Below are 23065 nucleotides of genomic sequence, written 5' to 3' on the forward strand. Positions count from 1 at the left end.
TGTTGGCAGGACTTGACAAATCAGCCAAAGGAACAACCAACAATGCCCAACTTGCAGAAGCCAGTTAGTATTGCTGTATTCTTGTGTTAACAATGACAGTAAAGCTTATCTTGTCTTATCATAATATCATGTGAACTTTATATCAGCGATTGCATCACAGCTCAATAATTATATTGCTTCAGAATTGACACTAGTGGTGTCAATAGGCCTACTGCATATTTTGGTATTGGTATCGATACCAAGTTTCATTTTTAGGCTTCGTGCAGGCAGAAGTGGTGATATGGAGGACCCAAAGTTCAGACACTCTGAGGCAAAACGCGAACTCAAAACAGCTTTAATGCTGAACTCAAAAAGTAACAAAACTGAGAATTCAAAAGTAAACTTAGCAGGCAGACAGACAGAACACACAGCAAGATGAGGAAACAAGACACACTTTACTAAGACACAGACTAGACACTAAACTAAACCTGCAATAACAACAATAATCAAAACAGTAACACTAAATAGTCAGAATATAAATCATAATCCAAAGAAATACAAAAAACATAAGAACTGAAAATGCTGGGTCAGAATGACCCAGAACCGTGACACCAAGTAAATACAGGCCAGTATTGCGGATACCAATACTTTTTGAATAAATGAGGCGGATGCGTCATTAAATTGCTAAATCTCAATTAATTTTCATGACCTTAAGTGTTTTTTGTGATGTTTCCTTTTTTATTATTAAATAGTTAAAACCCCGGACATAATTAGGACAAAGTTTATAATTAAATAGAAAATTCTTATCGAAAATGAAATTTTTTATATAAATCTTTAATAAAAAGTGCAGGCAAACCGGTAAACAAATTAAAACAAACAAATACTGTTGAGAAACTATAGTACAAAAATTACAATTAAAATTCTCAACAACAAAAACAACACCTGGTGAAAATATAATTAATATGTAAACAACTTAACAACCCCCAAAGCATCAAAGTCATGTCACGTAATGGCGCAACATCTAAACACAAGAGGCTGTTTCGTCTTTGCCGAAACCACAGCATTGCAAACAAGAGCAGAACTTAAAGTAAAGGATTGATCTCACCAGGCTAGTATTGATCCGATACCAATGCCATTGCATCAATACCATTGGTATTGATGTATGTATGCGTATGTGTATGTGTGTGTGTGTGTATGTGTATGTGTGTGTGTGTGTGTGTGTGTGATATGTGTCTGTGCAGCCATATATGTATGTACACTGAACGAAAATATAAACGCAACACTTTTATTTTTGCTCCCATTTTTCACGAGCTGAACTCAAAGATGTGAAACATTTTCTAAAGACTCAAATATTCTTCACAAATCACAAAATGTCTAAATCTGTGTTAGTGAGAACTTCTCCTTTGCCTCACGTGTATGTATGTAGGTATGTCAAGGTGCTAAATAGACATATTGCACAGGTGTGCCTTAGACTGCCCACAACAAAAGGCCACTCTGAAATATGCATTTTGATCACACAGCACAATAGTGTTGCATTTATATTTTTGTTCAGTGTATGATCACTATTAAAATGTTTTTAATATGTCATGAATTACATTATGGTTCATTTATATTTTATTTAATTTTTTATTTTAAAAGATCGTCCACATTTACTTTGACACATATTAAGTAGCTTAAATCTACCAAAAGTATATTCTATATATTGAACTACTGCTATAATGACTCCGACTCTCTAGCTTTCATATTAGTAGATTTGTGTCAGACTTGCTGACACTGAGATGAGCCATAAACACTGTTAATTTGGGTTGAACCCAGGACTGTATAGGCGTTGGCTGAATAGCAGTGGTGTTCACCTTGGGGTGTCGGTCAGAACACACAGGACGCACAGATAAAGGTTATACCGTCTTTACTGTGATTCCTCAGCTTAACAGCACAGTACAGCAACACAGTAATGCAACCGCAGGCTTACAGAGTGGTGAGGGGTGTGGGTGTGTGTGGTCTGTGAACAGAACATATACAGAATACTGAATGTAATAAACATCTAAGTCATGAATTATTGATTGGTAATTTATTTCAACATGTGAACAATATACAAGTACATTTAGAAAAGAAATAAGAGAGAAAAAAAATACTATACAAATTACATACAAAAAAACATTCTGATTAATTTACATGTTGAAAGGGAGTGGGAAGAAGTATACACTTATTTAATCCCACCCCTGTCCCATAAATTATCAGTGAATATTTAGTCAGCTTCCTTACTGATATAATTTGTAATAAAAATAGTGAACAGATTTCTGATATACTATATACTATAATATCACATCATGAATTTTTTGTTTGTTTGTTTTTAAATAGAGACATTCACTTAATTTAAATATTTTCCTTTTCTTTATAGATCGAGAAGATCATATTTTTATAACTCTTTTTGAACAGTTTTATGTTTGGACATTGCTTTAATTCCATATTCAGTTTGTTCCATAGTTTCACTCCTTGAACAGAAACACAAAAGCTTTTTCTTGTAGTACGTACCTTCATTGTTTTGAAGTTACAAAAACCCCTTAAATTATAACTTCCTTCTTTCAAAAAAAACATACTCTGAATATTACCTGGCAGTTCTTTATTTTTTGCTTTGAATAGAATTTGTGCTGTTTGGAATTTCACTATATCGTCAATTTTCAATATTTCAGACTGCAAAAATAGTGAGTTTGTATGTTCCCTATAACCTGCATTGTGGATGATTCGAATTGCTTTCTTTTGAAGAGTAAAAAGTGAATGTAATGTGGTTTTATAGTTATTGCCCCAGACCTCTGCACAATAGCTTAAGTATGGTGAAACCAGTGAACAGTAGAGAATATGAAGTGATGTTCTGTCGAATACCTGTTTTGCCTTGTTTAGTACTGCAATGCTTCGTGATACTTTGGAATGAATATATCTTACGTGAGCTCTCCAGTTAAGTTTTTCATCTATTATTACCCCCAGAAATTTATTTTCACTGACTCTTTCAATATCAACACCATTTATTTGAATCTTTGCATTTGTATTTAAACTACTATTTCCAAATAACATCAGTTTAGATTTATTCAAATTTAATGATAATTTGTTTTTATCAAGCCAGAACTTCACTTTACTTATTTCATTAGTCATATCCTCCAATAAATTCTGCAGATCATCACCAGAGCAAAAAATGTTTGTATCGTCAGCAAATTATGATGCATTAGCGTTCTTTGAATCTAACCAGAACTACAAATGGGAATTCCTATATGAACATCTACATGCACGAGTTTCATACACTACTCCCAAACCCTTACAGTACATGACATTGATTGCCAATACACCCAACAACAATATATCACAAACACCAAATCGTTTAGCTTACAGCTAGCAGGTATGTAGCATAACAGGTAGCATTAGTAGCATGAACTAGCCACATAGCGAACAGGTCGATACACATTGCACTTCTACATCCACTAAATGTCTAATTGGCATAAAAGACTAAAACTGTCCTTTTCAGGCATGGCTCCACGTCTACTCACAGTTCTTTAGCGACGCACACAACTCACACCGTGTGTAGACATCCCCTGCAGAGTCAGTCTGCCAGGCGGCTCTTGCTATGTGCTAGCTCCAACTCTGATCACTGGAACATGTGCTCAATAGTGCAACTGTACTCTCTCTCCACAAGGGGCTCCCCCCACACAGCTGACAGCCTTTCCAACAAACACAATAGTAATGTTATCCTTTATTAGTTCTTTCTCCTTTCTCACACAGTTATGTGAACAAAGAAAATCATCCTTTTCTGCCCTCTGCTGTCACTCAGCTTGCGATACAGCTACACAGACCAAACATGTCCTTCCTCATAATTGCCATAACTGTAAAAAAAAAAAAAAAGGTGAAAATATCACCTGGTTTGATGAATCTCGTGGTCAAATTTGGGCATAAACAGCATGAAGCATGGATCCATCCTGTCTTATCGGAATTATTTTCTTTGTCTTTTAGTTTCAAGTAAGCATTGTTTAAGTGCCAGAGCCAACCTGAGAATGTATGCCCTCTTTGTCTGTCCCCCATCATCTAGTGGCTGCCTTCAGTATGATAAAATGGCATGTTGTATTTCACATTCATTTGACTGGCTGGCATGAGGACTCCCACAGGAAAGGAAGACCAGGAGTCACCTCTGCTGCTGAGGATAAATTCATCCGAGTCACCAGCCTCAGAAATCACAAGTAATGCCAAGAGTGTCCAAAGCAGTAATCACAGCAACGGGTGGCTACTTTGAAGAGTCTAAAATATAAAACATGTTTCGATTTATTTCACAGTTTTTCATTTACTTCATAATTGTGTGTGTGTTCCTTCATAGTTTTGATACCTTCAGTGAGAATCTACATTGTAAATAGTCATGAAAATACAGAAAACACACAACATTGAATAAGAAAGTCTTTCCAAACATGTGACTGGTATATAACTGTAATCTCTTTGGTTCAATACATAGATATATTCCACCTGTGGCAGAGAAAAATATAAATATAAAGAAAATATATTTTATACTTGGTAAAAGAACAAATTCTTTTTTGTTCCTTATGATGACGTGGAACCCGTGACTGTCGCTGACCTGTGTTAAGTTGATAGTGAAGATGGCGTGTGAGGGGCTGCTGACATCGTGCATGCTGGCGCTGGGGGTGGTGCGGTTGATGTTTCCGGCCTCCATCAGCTACGTAAGGCCCGCCTTTCGGGTGCTCCCTGACTCTCAGGTTGTAGGTCTGAGTGGACTTCCTCCTCAGCAGGTCTCTGACCCTCTCGTTGTAGATCTTCAGGTAGCTGAGGGCACAAGCACAAACGTGAAAGCAGTCTTTCCAGCATTTTGGACCCTCAGGTGCTGGAACCGGTCTCTCACCTGACTTCTGTGTGAAACAACGCTTCGACCCATCGAGTGGCCTCCGAGATCCGACTGAACAAACCCTCACATATCCTCGGGATCAGGCCGGCGTCGCCCTAAACCGATACGACACCCATCATACCAGAAGGCTGAGCTTTCATCTACGCCTGCGTGGGGAACTCAAAGAGTCAAAAAGCAATTTTTGACTCTCCCAGAACACCCAAAGCTCTTTATACAGAATGCCTTATTCAACCTTTCATAGAAGCACCTAAGTGTTTTCCATCTAACATTTAGACACTTCCAAGCTTCTGGGGTATCTTGGTATCTTGCCTAAGGACATGTGGCATGCCCCCCGACTTGATGATTGATGACCTGCTCTTCCTCCTGAGGTACTTTGCCATCAATTGGCGTTTTAGTTACTGGTTTCTAATACAGGATGGTGTGTATTGCATTTGAAATTATTATTATTATTATTATTATTATTGGCAAGTATTTTTAACCTATTTGATAACCAAATCATAGTTGTTGTAGTTGCAGCTCTTGCACTTGATTAACTGATAACCAACAAGTGTCACCACACCAATTAAAGCAGTTTCGGCATTTTGCTCATCTATTCCAACAAACTGCTTGTCTGGAAAACTCCAAACTGGTATATGTACACGTAACCACAAAAAAACAAAAGAAAACCCTTCACTTTCACTAGACACATCTAGGCGTGATTGCTGAGGAATTAAGAAATCAGTGAAATAGAACATGACTGATAAAGTGAAGTAGAGCGAGAATTCTCAAAAAGCAACACCACACTACAAGAAACACATGAGAAACATAGTCATTGAGATCTAACAATCTTGAAAGGGTTACAAAGCCACATCTAAAGCTTTGAGACTCAGCAACAATGATATAGCCATCATCCTTAAAAGGAGAAAAAGTGGAACTACCGAGAGATCTTAAAAAGGGTGTTCATGTCCAAAATAATGAAAAATGACAGAAATTTGGCAATTCTGCAAAGAAAAATGGGTCAAGATTCCTCTCCAGAAGGAAATACTGCAAGGGTGGTATAACGAGTCATAGGTTTAGGTGATTATTATTTGATTATTTTATGTTTTCACTTTTGAAATCATGTGTAAATGAATAAGCACACATAATTCTGCTCTGCAAATATTTATTTGTCAACATGATCTGAATGCTACATGTTTATTTTTGAAGATCACATTTGTTCTATCATAAATGGATTTCATATCACAACTGCTTATAACTTGTGTATAATTTGTGTAAAAATGAACATTTAATGGACCATATAGCAGGTCATATGTGTAAAAAATTGCCAAAAGAATGCACTCATCTGCTTTCACACACATGAACTTGAGTGACATCCTTTTCTTAATCCAAAGTGTCTAATACTGTTGACCCATTCTATGCAGCTATCTCCGCTCTTCAGGGAAGGCTTTCTAGAGGTTTAGGAGTGTGTTTATGGAAATGTTTTGACTCTTCTTACAACACACACATTTGTGGGGTCTGACACTGATGGACAAAAAGATCTGGTTTGCAGTCTGCACCCTAATTCAAACCCCAAGGTGTTCTTTCGGGTTGAGGTCAAGACTCTACAAGCCAGTCAGTTCTTTTACATCAGAATTTCCCATCTTTGAGATCCTTCCTTTGTGCTCTGGTGTGCAGTTATGTTGGAACAGGAAGGGGCCATTCCCAAACTGTTCCCACAAATTTGGGAGCTTGAAAGTGTCAAAAAGTATATTTGTTTGCTGAAGCATTAAGAGTTCCTTTCACTGGAACTTAGGAGCTGAGCCCAACTCCTGAAAAACAGCCCCACACCAAAATTTCCCTCCTACACCAAACTTGGGACAATGCAGTCAGACAAGTAACGTTCTCCTGGCCTGAACATGTCTCCACTACTCTAAAGTCCAGTGGTGGTCTGCTTTACACCACTGCATCCAATGGTTTGCATTGTAATTGCTGATGTAAGGCTTGGCTGCAGCTGCTTGGCCATGGAAACCGATTCCATGAAGCTCTCTATGCATTGTTCTTTATTTGATCTGAAAAGTTCTGTAGTGACTGACACTGCAGAAAGTTGACAACTTCTGGTACACTATACACCTCAGCATCTGCTGACCCCACTCTGTGATTTTGTGTGGCCTACCACTTCATGGCTGAGTTGTTCCCAATCTCTTCCACTATGGTATAAGCACCCATTCTTTCTCAAAAGTTTGTAGGAGCAGTCTGCATGCCTAAGTGATTGATTTTATAAACCTGTGGCAGTGAAAGTGATTGGAACACTTGGGTTCATCTTACATTAACTACTGATTTTATCTACTGTTCTGATTTTATATACTGTTTTGTTTGTTTGTTAAGTAAATGGTAAATGGCCTGCATTTGTATAGCGCTTTTCTAGTCCATAGGACCCCAAAGCGCTTTACACTACATTCAGTCATTCACCCATACATTCACACACTGGCGATAGCAAGCTACATTGTAGCCACAGCTGGCCTGGGGCGCACTGACAGAGGCGAGGCTGCCGGACACTGGCGCCACCGGGCCCTCTGACCACCACCAGTAGGCAAACACGGGGTTAGTATCTTGCCCAATGATATTTGGCATGCAGCCAGGGTGCAGCCTGGGATCGAACCACCGACGTTCTGATTAGTGGCTGACCTGCTCTGCCACCTGAGCTACAGCCACCCCAAGTGGGTTTAGAGCTCTGGGTAGCTCCCCAGCTGGGTCTAGACTGGGTCTAGAGAGTATTTTAAATTCAGGGAATTTAAAATAGAAAGTAGCTCGTCCACAGAAGGACTGGTAGCTCCCCTTACGATAAGGGTTCAGATCGCGCGAACAGGTGTGAAATGTGTGTGTTTAGTTAGTTAGTTTGTTTGCTTGTTTTAATCAATTTTAAATCATGCTTTTTATTTGTTTATAAGTTTAATAAATTTACCTTGCCTTGCCATCTGAAACTTTTGGCAGTATAATGTATCTGCCGCACTGCATCTTTGCTTCAGGTCAATAGCCACAACAGCAATAGCACATTTTGGTATAACCTGTTAGACCAGGGGTCAGCAACCTTTAACACCCAAAGAGCCATTTGGACCTGGTTTCCACGCAAAAGAAAACACTGGGAGCCGCAAATACTTTTTGACATCTAAAATGAAGATAACACTGTATATATTGTTTTTTACCTTTATGCTTTGTGTGAACAACTAAGGTGTGTTGCTTAGGAAACCCATGAAGTGCTACAGAGAAAATTACATTTTATTTATGTAATTAACACATTTTGAACTCTTGAAGAAATATAACAAAAGGAAAGACACCAACCTGAACTAAAGCAATGAAGAAATAATAGAATATAATTTTATTTTTATATTTCACTATCACAATAATCTTCCAATTTAGAACTACAAGTTAAAAAAGAACTAACATAAATAAAATACACTTCAGCTAAATACTTCTAATTTATTTTCCCAAACCACGCGGAGCCGCAGTATAAGGACTAAAGAGCCGCATGCGGCTCCAGAGCTGCAGGTTGCCGACCCCTGTGTTAGAAATCAGAAATCAGAGATTCAGAAATCAGAAAGGGGTTTATTGCCAAATGTTGAGCAGGTTTACAACATTAGGAAATTGCTGCGGTGCTTCAGTGCAAACATAGTGTCATAAATAGCACTTAAATAGACATGAAAAAATAAAAGTAGGGATAAGAATTAAAAGTGCTACGTAGAAAGATATGTGCATGAGCTATACATGAGATATATACATGAGAATAAGAATTAAGAGTGCTACGTTGAAAGATATATACATGAGTGCAGGTGGTGATCAGTGCCAAACATGGAATGATGCAGTGAACACAGCGTAGGGTCATGTGTTAGTGGCGGGAACAGTCATATGGTTATTGTTCACGTGTCCAACAGCAGAAGGGAAGAAACTGTTCTTATGGCGAGAGGTTCTGGTGCGAATGGACCGGAGCCTCCTGCCTGAGGGGAGCAGGTCAAACAGACTGTGTCCAGGGTGAGAAGGGTCAGCTGAGATCCGAGCTGCACGCCGCAATGTCCTGGAGGTGTACAGGTCCTGCAAAGATGGGAGTCTGCAGCCAATCACCTTCTCAGCAGAGCGCACAACACGCTGCAGTCTCTGTTTGTCCCTGATAGTGGCTCCAGCGTACCACACGGTGATGGAGGAGGTGAGGATGGACTCGATGATTGCAGTGTAGAACTGCATCATCGTCCGTGTTGGCAGGTTGAATTTCTTCAGCTGCCTCAGGAAGTACATCCTCTGCTGGGCTTTCTTAATGACGGAGGTGATGGTGGGCTCCCACTTCAGGTCCTGGGTGATGGTGGTACCCAGGAAGCGGAATGAGTCCACAGAGGTGATGGGGGTGTCAGTCAGGATGATGGGGGGGAGTGGGGCTGTGTGCTTCCTGAAGTCCACAATAATCTCCACTGTCTTCTGGGCATTCAGCACCAGGTTGTTGTGGCTGCACCAGGACACCAGACGTTCAACCTCCCTCCTGTAGGCAGACTCATCCCCGTCCGAGATGAGCCCAATAACGGTGGTGTCATCTGCAAACTTGATTAGCTTGACAGACTGGTGGGTGGAGGTGCAGCAGTTGGTGTACAGGGAGAAGAGCAGAGGAGAAAGAACACAGCCCTGAGGGGAGCCGGTGCTGATGGTCCGGGAGTCCGAGACATTCTTTCCCAGCCTCACATGCTGCTTCCTGTCCGTCAGGAAGGAAGACTATAGGTAGACTATAATAACCCACTGCCTTTAAAAAGAGGCCCTGATGGTGTTGAACTAAAGCTCACATATGAAGACAATTGTGAGTCTGAAATGCTCTCAATAAGTATCTATTAAAAGAAAATTTGTTATTTAAAAATTAAAGTTTTTAGGTTGCAAATCTACTTTTATATATTTGAGAAAATTTATTTAAACCTATATTTAATGATTTATTTCTACTTTTTTAATTAACAACAATACATTTTATCTGGCAAGTCTGAAGTAATAATACGACTTAGATTTACAATCAGTAGCACTGCAGCCAAAAGAAATAGTTTAACCAGGACATTGTAATGCATCCAAAACACAATAAAATATGTCAAAAAGCTTCAGACTCATGTCTCATTTTTCTGTATTCAGATGTCTTTTTTTGCTGTCAATGACCTGCAAGATAAACAAAAAGGCAATGTCAAAAATTGCGTTGATACCTACATGGCCTGTTGATGTAGTCAGTAAAGAGAAAATTACCTCTATCTTTCCTCTGATTTGCAACAGTAGCATATGTTGTTTTGTCTGGATCTGATTCTATTGTCTGTTTACAAACTGACAAATAAGAGAAGAACATGACAAACTATATGTATCAGCCACATACAGTTAAATACTAAAGCAGTAAGAAGGCAGATAAGCTATTATTACTAAACACACAAATACAAAACTTGAGCAATACAAAACGAAACATCTTACTCAAACATGGGTAATATGGTTTTTGTGGTTATGTCCTTTCAATTTCCTTTTAATGCAAAATAAATTTCCTGTCAAACTGTTTCTCACCCATCTCAAAATTATCTGTACTAAAACTGTAATATAAGTAGTTCACCACAGTGAGTGCATCTACAAATGACAGCATGTCTATTCTGGTATAAGTAACACTCATGTATGAAGAGAGATATAACATTGTCGGTTCACTTTTTTACCCTCAGCACATCTTAAAAAATAAATGCAATAGATGTGAGATACATAATAGTCTCACTTGAAAAGGATAGGACTAGGGGTGACTAGGATTAAGTCAAAATCTTGATTGACTTTATTGGGTGCAACTGAATGATAAAATCTAGCCCTAATTAATGAAAAATGAAATTATCAATCTACATAACATATTTCACATGTTCTGCGCTTCTGATAGTGAACAACACAAAATAACTTGCAAATAAGTCTGTGAAGGTTCTCAGTCATCCAGGTCATCGTAGTCAAAGGAGCTTGCAAAGAAAGGCGTCTGGACTTCTTTAAGTTACTTGAAGACGTTTCACCTCTCATCCGAGAAGCTTCTTCAGTTCTAAGGTCAAATGGTGGAGAGTCCCAGATATAAACCTAGTGGGAGTGACCCCCCACAGAGGGACAAAAGGACCCCTGATGATCCTCTAATCGCCTGAGCCAAGGTGTGAAACTGGGTGTGGGTCCCAATCAGCCAGAGTTTCGGGTGAGTTCATTGTGAAACCTGGCCCCACCTTATCATGCGAATTCCTGAGGTCAGATGGCCCAGGATGTGAGTGGGCGTTAAGGCGTCTGGGAAGGGATCTCAAAACTGGATTATAGATGGCAGAGAGTTGGTGTCGTAAACCCCCGCCTCTGTTCAAAGATGGTCGCTCACAGTGGACATAGATGGCTTCTTTCACTCCTCTTTCAAACCATCTGTCCTCTCTGTCCAAGATGTGAACATTGGCATCCTCGAAAGAGTGTCCTTTATCCTTAAGATGCAGATGAACTGCTGAGTCTTGTCCTGTGGAGGTGGCTCTTCTGTGTTGTGCCATGCGCTTGTGAAGTGGCTGTTTGGTCTCTCCAATGTAGAGGTCTGGGCATTCCTCGCTGCACTGTACAGCATACACCACATTGTTAAGTCTGTGTTTTGGCGTTTTATCTTTCGGGTGAACCAGTTTTTGTCTGAGCGTGTTGCTGGGTCTGAAATGCACCGGGATGTCATGCTTGGAGAAAACTCTCCTGAGTTTTTCTGATACACCGGCTACATAGGGGATGACAATGTTGTTGCGTCTGTCCTTCTTATCCTCCCTCGCTGGTGTCTGGTCTTCTTTTCTGTGCCTCTTTGCTGACTTTAAGAATGCCCATTTAGGATAGCCGCACATTTTGAGTGCTTCCTTTACATGTGTGTGTTCCTTCTTTTTTCCTTCGGGCTTAGAGGGAACATGTTCTGCCCAGTGGTGTAGGGTCCTAATTACTCCAAGTTTGTGTTCCAGAGGGTGATGGGAGTCAAAGAGGAGGTACTGGTCCGTATGTGTGGGCTTCCGGTAAACTTCGATGTTGAGGTTTCCGTTCTCTTCAATGTGCACAGCGCAGTCCAGGAAAGGCAAACAGTTGTCCTTTGTGTCTTCCCTGGTGAACTTGATGTTTTTATCCACAGCGTTAATGTGCGCAGTGAAGGATTCCACTTCTTGTGTCTTGATTTTGACCCAGGTGTCGTCCACATATCTGTACCAGTGGCTGGGTACTCTTCCTTTGAAAGAGCCAAGAGCCTTTCTTTCCACTTCCTCCATGTAAAGGTTGGCTACAATAGGTGACACGGGGGAGCCCATGGCACAGCCATGTTTTTGTCTGTAAAAGCCTTCGTTGTATTTGAAATATGTAGTGGTGAGGCAGAGGTCTAACAGGGTGCAAATCTGATTGGGTGTGAAGTTGGTCCTGTCCTCCAAGGAGCTGTCTTCTTGTAATCGTTATCTGACAGTCTCCACGGCCTCCGTGGTGGGTATGCAGGTGAAGAGAGAGACTACATCAAAGGACACCATGGTTTCATCTGGATCCAGGGTAAGTTTCTGGACCTTGTCGGTGAAGTCGGTGGAGTTCTTGATGTGGTGTGGGGTGTTCCCCACGAGAGGAGCAAGGATGGTAGCAAGGTGTTTTACAATGTTATAAGTGGCTGAGTTTATGCTACTGACTATGGGTCTGAGTGGGACAGCTTCCTTGTGGATTTTAGGAAGTCCGTAGATGCAGGGTATGGCATCCCCTGGGTAAAGGCGGTGATATGTGAGGCGGTCAATAATTTTGTCTTTTTCAAAGTCTTGAAGGCAAGCTATAACTTTCTTTTTGTAGCTGCTTGTGGGGTCTCGCTTTAAGGCTTCGTAGGTATTGTTGTCACTGAGAAGAGTAGTGATCTTTGTATGGTAATCTGTAGTGTTTAGGACCACGGTGCATCTTCCCTTATCAGCTGGTAAAACAGTGATGTTGTGGTCTTTGCTCAGGGAAGCGACGGCCTTCTTTTCCTGTATTGTGAGGTTGGATGGAGGGACTTTGGCACTGGAGAGCGTGGCTGAGACTTTCATCCTGATTTGCTCTGCTTCTGTCTGTGATAATTTATTAATCCGTATGGCAGATTCTGTGGCTGTGATGAGGTCCACTATGGGCAACTGTTGTGGAGAAATGGCAAAATTGAGTCCTTTGGCTAATATTCTCTTTTCAGGTTCACTGAGAATCCTGTCTGAAAAGTTCTTAACCCATTTCTCCTGACTGACTTCAGGTGTATTTTCTTCTCTGGGTTGTGTAGGTTCAGGATGAGGAGTGTGTGTTTTTGCATTGTCTTTCTTTTCCTTTAGAGTGTTGGGCCCGCTGAGCCTTGTCCACAAACTTGTAAACCTCTTCTAAGACTGGAGAGGGTAGAAGGATTTCCAGTTCCTGCAGGGTCTGGCTGATCTTGATCTGGAGGGCATCTATGGTGAAATGGACCTGTCTTATCCTTTCACTTAAAAGGTGATTTTGTGCTCTCTGTAGAATCAAGTCCTCTTAATGTCACCACTGTCCCAGTCCAGCCCTGGGCACAACACGCAGTGAATTAATCTGAGAAGGTGCATCAAAAAATAAATGGCCGCACCAGCGGTCCACATTGCAAATCAGCTCGCATAGCCTCTTCTTAATGACTGTATCTTAGCTAACAACCCCAACTACCAGATTCAACTTGTAATTGGCTAAAAATAACTTGGCCTACTGGTGAGAGGGACATTTTTAGCTCTCCACATTCCGACACTTCAAAAGCTTCAGGAGCTGACGGCTCAGCACAGCTTCAGCACCACGGAAATACACGGACACATCTGTAGACTCGAGACACAATGGATTTTTGGGACTTTCAGGTGTATGGACCAATGTTTGATTTTCTGATCAAACCAGAAATCTTTAATGAGCAGCTGGATTTGTCTCACATTAACTGGCTGAGTTAATGCCAGTTAATGCAACATCAAAGCAGCTGGAATCAATAGATGTGCATGTTCTTGCAGCTTGCATTTTCACCTGCTGGACATCACTACCTGACAAGTTTAACTGTCTTCAGAACATTGCAGAGGCCTTATTGAAAGTATTTGGCTCTACATATCTGTGTGAGCAGATTTTTTCTCACATGAGTCCTCAGGTAGCCGTCTGAATGCTGGACACTCGGAGACCTGTGTCTCTGAGTGGGAGACCAGAGATCGCATTAACATGTGTGTCTCTATATTAACAGACATGCCATATTGGCTCAGTTTATCTTTCTTATCATTCTTGTGAGGAGACCATAAATAGCATTTGTATTTTCTGTTGTACAGTTCATTTGCTGTTATGGATAAAAAGTATTTTTTTGTTTCAAAATAGCTGATAACTATTCGCTGATAGCTGCCAACATCTGCGAACAAATATAATTCTATAAAGTGGTTCTATATATTGTGTAACTGTTCATATAGAGCATTATTAAATTTATTGCTAATGCAATCATATGGCACACTGACCTCTGGGGAAATTTTATATGGTACTCGCCATCAGAAAGGTTGCCTATCCCTGGTCTAAACTGAACACAGCCTGGTTTAATTACCAGAGACTCAATTAGTACCACTTTTGTCAAACTGTAACTCAAAGAATTTCTTTGTTTCATGTGATCATTCCTAACTTTTATTTTGTCAATGAGAAGGATTACTGTAGCAAAATGGACATGTTTGAGACCAAACCACTGTGGTTACTGAAACCTAACCAAAATATTTTTTTAAATCAAGAGTGAAAGTAAAAAGTGCATAAGGTGATTTTACAAGTATCTGAAGTTTTATTGAATAAGTTGTAAACAAATAAATGTTATCTCTGCTATGTTCATTTACCCAGTTTTATTATGATTAAAGGTTAATCCTGATAAAGAGAGAGTTAAACTGCAAGGAGAATGCTTTTGCTGCTGTATACTTGTTTTATATCATTTACAGATTAAATATTATCCCTGGCAGTTTGATGTGATGTCTGACAGCCTTACTGGTTTACTCTTTGTTAGATGTTTTTTGTCTTTGTGTCTTTTATTTTAGTTTATTACTTTTCTTTTAATCATTCTTATTCACTTCTTGGGGGGGGGGCACTGATAGAGGGTACTGATCCTAAATATATAGTACAACATATAGCATGTACACATTGTGTAAGTAAAGCAGCTACTCACACATTGCATGACTATAAAAACAGATTATTTAATATTTCTTTCTCACATAAGGGCATTGCGATTATCTCTGTATTATTACATTTTTTTTTCTTTGTATCCTCTTATATTCAGATTGTATTTAAGAGATCTTTGAGGATATTTAAACTAATCATCAAGGGCTAATCGTATTAAATGGCATTTGTATAGCGCTTTACTGAGTCCCTAATGACCCCAACGTGCTTTACACGTTCAGTCATCCACCCATTCACACACACACACACACACACACACACACACACACACACACACACACACATACATTCACACTGGTGATGGCAAGCTACATTGTAGCCACAGCCACCCTGGGGTGCACTGACAGAGGAGAGGCTGCCGGACACTGGTGCCACCGGGCCCTCTGACCACCACCAGTAGGCAAACACGGGGTTAGTATCTTGCCCAAGGATATTTGGCATGCAGCCAGGAGGCAGGCTGGGATCGAACAACGGACCTTCTGATTGGTGGCTGACCTGCTCTGCCACCTGAGCTACAGGGTTCGGGTTATTAAAAACTCAGTAACAATATTAGTAGCATATCATATACCAAGACCTATGTAAAACTTAAGCACCTAAAAGATTTTACTTAAAATCTCTGGATTCAAATGGACTCGCATGCACATCCAAATCACACGACCACTTTAAGATGGCAGTTCAGACATCAAACTATATCTCAGTTATTAATCATAGCAGTGGTGTGGATTTGATTGACAGTTTGATACACCAGTCCTACACCATAAAAAAAAATAGCACATATGATGACAGACCTCAGACGGCTCACTATTTGATAACTATGGTATCTAATTATGTGTTTACATACTTTCTCTAGAGTTTGGGATTAGCTTCTGCAATCCTGAGATTTTCCCACTACTACTGTGTCTATATAAGGACATCCTCATACATGAGCATAATTTCTGAGACACCTGTACCCAAAAGAAAAACACTGACAATCCACTGACCTCACCCTATGTCATCACATATAATCACATGCCTGTGAGTTAGTTGGTTAGTATTCACTAACCAAACAGAACAATTAATTTAATCCTCAAAGTTTAGCGTGTTGAATGTAATAAAGTATAGGTTTTAGACTCTGTCTACAAGCTTTGCCATTTCAAACTCAGTTTGTCCTATATTTTCTCTCCCTCTCCCATAACCTTGATACTGCCTTGTCTCCTTTGATCTCCTTTGAGATGTGAGAGATTTGGGAGTGTGTAGTGTGTAGAGTGTGTAGTTACTGTTTTGTGTTGTTAGTGTGTAGTGTAGTCAGTAGTTTTGTTTTGTGTGTCAGAACAATGAGGCCACTGCTAATTGTAACAGTTGCTACCAATAAGCCACCAAAGACAGACTGCAGTGTAAACGCTGTTATCAGGTGGAAAAGAGGAGGAGTGATACACCTGTCGTCAGGCCAGCAGGTGCACGTATCAGCTTGTGATGTGCTCCTCTTTCTAATGGTGGACACAATTTTTTTTGGAATGGCACAAATAATTTGTGTGGCATATTATTTGATGCAGAACACCTGATTGTTCTGTAAATAGTTTGAGATGGTTATAGAAAAAACACATAGGCTGCATTTTTAGCTTACTAGCTGCATGTAACTTTGTGTTTTGCAAAACATGTGCATATATTTTTAAAATGCACAATTTATTTTTGCATTTCAAGTTATGAAAATGATTCATTAAACATGTTTGTGGTTGTTACAGTAAAAAATATGACTTTAACTCTAACTTTTTTGTCTCATTTTAAGTCAGTTCTTTTAATACAAAATCAAAAAATAAATTCAGACATGTGAGGTTCCAGTTTAGATTAGGGAGACAGACACTATAAAGAGTAGGCTTTAAATGTTTCTTTTTGCTAAAGCATATAGTTAGGTCTGGATCAAATGACTCTTAATACAGCTGATTATAGACATCACGCAGTGAGTGTTTCTTCATCATTTACCATGCATTTATGTATTACTCGTTATTTAATTATTAGTTAATATTCATGTCTGTGTAAATGTGTTGCTGAACAACCGTTGTCAAATACAATTACCGTATTTCCCGGACTACAAAGCGCACCTGAATATTAGCCGCACAAGCTAAAATCAGGGGAAAATCCTGTTTTGTACATACATTAGCCGCACCTGACTAAAAGCCGCAGGTGTTTCAATGTTGACTTATCATATGTAAGAGAATATGCACAAAGGGAATTGTCAGGAAAGAGATGGCTGTTTGGAGACACCCCTTTTATTAATATTTTGAAAAACAAGTTATGGGTACATATTTGCACATGTAGTACATAACAGTAACCTACAGCACACCAGAACAATAGATTCGGACTACCTTTTAGGCTCAGGTGCAGTGACACGGCTTTAACAAGAAGAAAAGTCAGTCATTCACCATCTTTCTCTTCTTCCTGCGCTCTAAAACCACCAAAGTCCTCTTCTCCAATGTCGGAAACGAACAGGCTCAGGATGGCTTCGTCATCCACTCTCCGCTTCTCTCCTTCGTTGTCACTTTCAAAACCAAAGAAATCCTCGTTGTCAGTGTCAGAGTCGAACACCCTCAGAAGGGCCGTGGCGGTGTCCTCCTCTCCATCATGCAGCAGTCCAGCCCTTCAAAATCCGTTGGTGATCGTGGATGTTTTCGCACTTTTCCACGCTGTCAGAATCCACCGGTGGAGTTGGGCATAACTTGCTTTTCGCAAGTTTATCGCCGCTCGTCATCCACGCCTCCCGCTGAACGCGTAGCGCTACTTTGAAGTTTGTTTTTCGCGCTACTTCGTACGGCACTACGTTGCCTGGCGGACGGACATGTGACTAACATACCACTCTTGAACCCCGATCCTTCCGCCAGGCAACGTAGTGCCGTACAACAGCGGAACAAACAAAACAAATCGTCTTACGATATCACAAAAATCATGGACAATCCATAGAAAAGCCGCACCTGACTAAAAGCCGCAGGGTTCAAAGCTTGTGCAAAAAGTAGCGGCTTATAGCCCGACAATTACGGTATACATGATAGCCTGTCATTTTATGATAGTTGGAGCAGATCCTTCCACTAAATGGTACGCAGGCGGTCAAAGTACACACTTGCCTTATTCACGTTCAGCACAGCCGAAGATCCTGTAGCGTGTTGAACGCAGGTGCAAACTCACTCAGAGAAACAACCGGTAAGTGTGTGATGTTACTTAAATACAGTTTTGTTTTAGTTTTAATGGTGGTTCTTTATTGTAGTTCTAATTTGATAAATTGCAAACTGGTTTTCTTGTTTTATAAACTGTGTTAACTCTATTTGTTAGCTAAGTTTTCATTATATAGAGAATGCTATATTTTAAGTTTTTCTTCTGTTAGCCATCATAAAAATAGCGGCCAACCAGTACAGCTTTCTTTTCTTGAACAGGAAGTAGTTTAATGTCAGAATCGAAACACTTTTCTTCTTCCTTGTCTTAGGCTACCTTTATTTTTGGTGTTGACTGTGCTGGACTTTGTGATCAAGCGTATAACTAACACAAAATGGCAGTATTGGTAAGTTGTCTTTTGTTTTGTTTTGTTTTTTGATTGACTAATTTACCCTTTATAATCCAGTTTAAGGTATATTTGTTTTTGTTGATCAAAAACACAGATTGCCAAAGGAAGGTCTGTGGCAGAAAAAAAAGGAAAACAAAATAATTAGCTTTGCAATAAAAGCATTTTTTTTAGTGCACAGTCTACATCAGTATTCAAATTGGTATTTTGTTTCATGTCATTGGCTAAATTTTACAAGATGATCAGTATTTTTTGTTCACCTGTTATTGGTGATCTCAGCTGATATTTTTACTTGTTTATGCTTTTTGCTGTCTTAAAATCATGATATACTTTTAAGTAATTAAAATTTGGTGGCTTTATATTCTTTTTCCAGAACTCCAGGATAAATTCCCAATGTGGTCAACTCACTTTGAAACGTCAAGCATGCGCTTTGTTTTTTCACCACACTGTGATCCTACTCCTTCTGACAGATATAAGGACAGGTAACATCTACACAAACGTAATCAGCTAAAGTAAATACTTTACACAAAATATATCCTTCTTGGAGGTCTGTGTATATTTTATAATATATTTTACAATTTGTTAGGTGTATAAAAATATAAATGAAACTGAGCAGTCAAGCTTCAGCTGCAGATAATCTAAGAACATTAGATAAACATGACTGTGAGATACAAACTTTGTCCTGTCCTTTCAGGTCAGTCTCAGACAGTAACACCATCTCAAACAATAATCACATTAGTTGGTGAGGATGTCATCTTACCATGCCACCTTGACTCTGCGTCAGACGCTGTTTCTAAGATTCTGGAGTGGGGGAGACCTGACCTGGATCCCAGATTTGTCCATGTGTGGTTTGAGGGTCAAGACCATCTGGTTAATCAAAACCCATCTTACAAAGGAAGGACATCACTGTCCACTGAGAAACTGAAGCAGGGAGACCTTTCACTGAGACTCACTAGAGTCAAACACTCTGATAATGGCAGATATAGATGCTTTTTTCCCTCAGAGCACAAAGAATCTATCATTGAACTTCTTGTTGGTAAGTGGACATTTTTCATTACACTGTGAGATACAGATGAATGACAAATAATTGTCCCTGTAGTTAGGACATCCAATGCCTTTATTATGCTGTTGGGACTGTATGGATGCAAGGGTTTGAATCCAATTGTGAATTTACAGGGAAGGGTCACTGTCACTGTTCATATAAAGCTGTTTTATATGGGATTACCTTTATTAAGTGATTACACATTTCTATCCTGAGACAAAAATGAACGCCTATGGAAGATTTTTTACCATTGAGTTAGACAGGGATCTCCACAACCATCATCAAAACACCAAATGACAGTATGTGTTATTTGGTGTAATAACTGAAGGTGTTTATGCCTCTAGTTTACGTCAGTGGAGTTCAGATGGTGCTTGGTGGCCCAACTCCTTGCTCATTTTTCTTTTATCACACCCCAGTATCGCTACCCTTTATCAACTACACTGGAACATGTTTTGTTTTCGTCTCCAATAACAGCTGAAGTAAAAAAAAAAAAGCCTGCTGGAGGTAAACTATTGGCAGGAGTAAATTATTGGAACATCACATGGCTGTTCTCACGTTGTGGTTGAGTTACCAAGTATGTTACAATTAGAGGAAGTGAAGTATTGGTCAGCTTTGAAAAAAGCAGTCAAAGTTTTTTCCACACTGATTAAGACGTGTTTTACTGCTGATATCATTAATCAAATACACTGTTCTGTGAATGCATTAACACTTCTTATCTTTGCCATCCTCAGGTTCACTTTCCTTACCTACAGTAGCAGAAGTCAACATAAACAGGAGTGCAGTCGCTTTACAGTGTAAGTCTGCAGGTTGGTATCCAGAGCCTGAGCTGTTATGGATGGACAGTGATGGAAACAGCCACTCTGCTGGACCTACAGAGATCCTCAGAGGTCCTGATGACCTCTATACTGTCAGCAGCAGAGTGACTGTGGAGAAGAAACACAGAAATACTGTCAACTGTATAGTCCAACAAAGGGATATCAACCAGAGCAGAGAGACACAGATGCATGTTTCAGGTAACGTTTTCTTCTGAAATTTGATTCAGTCTTAAGATGTGTTATGTTACAACCTCACTGATTAAAAAAATCTGAAGTGTAATATTTAAATGTTATAGTTAAATAAAGTCAGTTTTTCATAATTATTAAGACTTGCAAAGAAATTAAATGCAAATCTAAATTCATTTAAAATTTGATATAAGAAACATTTCTATTTTCCTAAACTGAAAGAACAATACTGGATAATTGATATAATGATAAATTCAAACTGTTACAGACTGACTTTGTCTGTATGGGGCATGAGAGGTGTAATACAAGGGCAATAGCACAAGCTGTTTATAAGCTCAGACTACAAACAATAAAGTGTGCGTCAAAATCTATTTTGCGGTTTTTAAAAATTCTTACAGCTTTACATGATTAAATTAAGTAGGAGTGGAAAAGGAAGCAAATTAATCTCCAGGGTCTCCAAGGCCAAAACAACAAACAAAAACTCCAAGGTTCACATAAAAAAGAAATGGCAGAGAACCCCTACCAAACTTCCACTAACTTCTAAATACCATGACTAAATCGTAAATTTGGCTTCCAAAGCACAAATCAAAGAAAGCAAAAACAGCACTAATGTTTCCCAGGACTCAGTAGCCAAAAGACAAAGAGACTAACACACTTGCTGCTGGGGGGATTATGCTGCTCCACACGTGATCTTGATGCTGCTCAGCTGTGTCAATCAGGTGTAGGAACCTGGAACAGAGAGCGAGGGAGAGAACAACTGTCTTGCAGGAAGAGGCCAAAAGGTCAGTGGATGTAACACAAACCAATCCAATATCTGACAGTTGATGAAGTTACTTCATAATTGATGTTTGGCATTAAAGAAAACCACCCAGTGAGGCTGAGTATTTCTGAACTGAAGAGGGGCGAGTTTTCCAGTCTGTGAAACATTGACTGGCTGTGATCTTCAGACCATCTGGCAGCAGTGCCTTAAAAATTGTCTAGATTTTGAAGAGAAAATCATTTTTGTGGTCTGAAACAACTCTGAAAACCATTTTCAGTCAACACAGTTCATTTCTGCATCAAAATAACATCTGAGCTCATTAAACATATATTGAAGAGACGTGGGAAACTGTACTGCTGTTTTCAGCACACAGTCCAAAGTAATGTAAAGTGATGTATGTGGTAGCTTGGACATCTGTGAAAGCCAGCCAGTCGGTACATAATGATACATACTGGTTTTGGAGTAACATCGGCTGCCATCAGCTGCCGTCTTTGTCAGGGAAGGTCCTTCATGTTTCAACAGGTTCTCTTTGTGGTATTTCTTTTAAAGTATAGGCTCTAAGTGTCTCATAAAATGATTATCTGTTTTATTTACAATTTGAATGCATGTCTGAGCATTATTGGAAGTTATTATGAATTTAATTATCTTGTCTTTTTAATTTTAGGTGATTGTGTTGCAGTTCCACCTTCTTCTGCCCTCCGCGTCAGTATTATTTTGGCAGTTTTTCTCATTTGTACTTGTACAACAGTCATTGTTCTGTGGATATGGAGACAAAACAAAATCAAAGGTAATCATATTGGTCTATCTGCTAGGTGTCACCAAATCTGTACTAACTCAAGTTTTTAACAACTAAAATCACCTTGATTAACAACTTAATCAAGGTGTGTGTACCATTGTTCATCAGACAACTTTTACATAACTAACTCTGTACTTATGCAGAGAAAAAGAGGCAAACTGAGGATGAAGCTGAGGAGAAAGAGAAAGAGCAGCTGTTGGCAGAAAACAAGAAGTCTGAAGAACTACAGCAGAAAGAGGAAGAGCTGAAAGACCTGGAGGAGCTGGTTAATATACTGATTGAACAGGAAAACGAACTGAAGAAAGTAAAAAATGTACTCAAACAACAAAGGGATGTGGTGGATGGTGAGGTGGAGGATATTGAAAACAAGCTTCAGTCAGTGGATAAGAACACAGAAAGTGACAGAGCAAAGGGATACATGGATCTGAAAGAAATAATAACAGAAAGCAAAAACAAATTAATAGAGAAAAAAGCAGCAAATTCAAAGCTGCAAGCAAACATTGAAAACCGTCTTCTTAGAACACAGCACATACATGATAACATGACCCAAAGAAAACTGGAAGTCGAGAAACAACTGGCAGAGTTACAGAAACAGAAAGATGAGATTAAGAAGACACTTAATTTAGAGCAAAATCAGGAAACTTTAAACATTTAGAAAAATTCTCAAACCTCATGTAGAGAGGTTTGAAAAGTACTTCTTGTATCTGCTGATGGTACATACCGCCAGCCTGTCCTTCCATGATGGCTCATCTCATCCCCTTCTCCCCTTCTTTCTCAGGTGTCTGCTAGCTGAGGTATTCACTAAGCACATCATCTGTTGTGTCTTCCTGATGTACTCATGGATGTTTGTTGTCTCATCCTGGACGGTGGTTCTGCCACTCATTAATGCACGGTCACCTTTCTTTGGTTTAGCATACAGACTCAGGGTGA

At 39.5% G+C, this 23065-nt stretch overlaps 1 protein-coding gene across 1 annotated transcript; it reads left to right on the forward strand.

Moving 5' to 3' along the window:
• The first annotated feature begins 19193 nt into the window (after nucleotides 1-19193).
• LOC146673723 (butyrophilin subfamily 1 member A1-like) lies at nucleotides 19194-21653 on the forward strand. Its single transcript, XM_085384575.1, has 3 exons — nucleotides 19194-19572; nucleotides 20310-20596; nucleotides 21561-21653. Exons 1-3 carry the CDS (start codon nucleotides 19194-19196, stop codon nucleotides 21651-21653), a joined length of 759 nt encoding a protein of 252 aa, XP_085240701.1.
• The last annotated feature ends 1412 nt before the right edge of the window (nucleotides 21654-23065 follow it).

The sequence above is a fragment of the Rhamphochromis longiceps genome, linkage group LG3 (assembly GCF_057381845.1).
Source record: "Rhamphochromis longiceps isolate RC_006_pf linkage group LG3, R_longiceps_female_GT1.1, whole genome shotgun sequence".
Lineage (NCBI taxonomy): Eukaryota > Metazoa > Chordata > Actinopteri > Cichliformes > Cichlidae > Rhamphochromis > Rhamphochromis longiceps.

Bases quoted from the DNA above. Each gene is read 5' to 3' on its own strand.
- LOC146673723 (XM_085384575.1), top strand. From the start codon at position 19,194: ATGACTGTGAGATACAAACTTTGTCCTGTCCTTTCAGGTCAGTCTCAG. The intron at 19,573-20,309 runs GTAAGTGGACAT...TGCCATCCTCAG, and splicing joins TATCATTGAACTTCTTGTTG to GTTCACTTTCCTTACCTACA. The intron at 20,597-21,560 runs GTTTTCTTCTGA...AAAATTGTCTAG, and splicing joins AGATGCATGTTTCAGGTAAC to ATTTTGAAGAGAAAATCATT.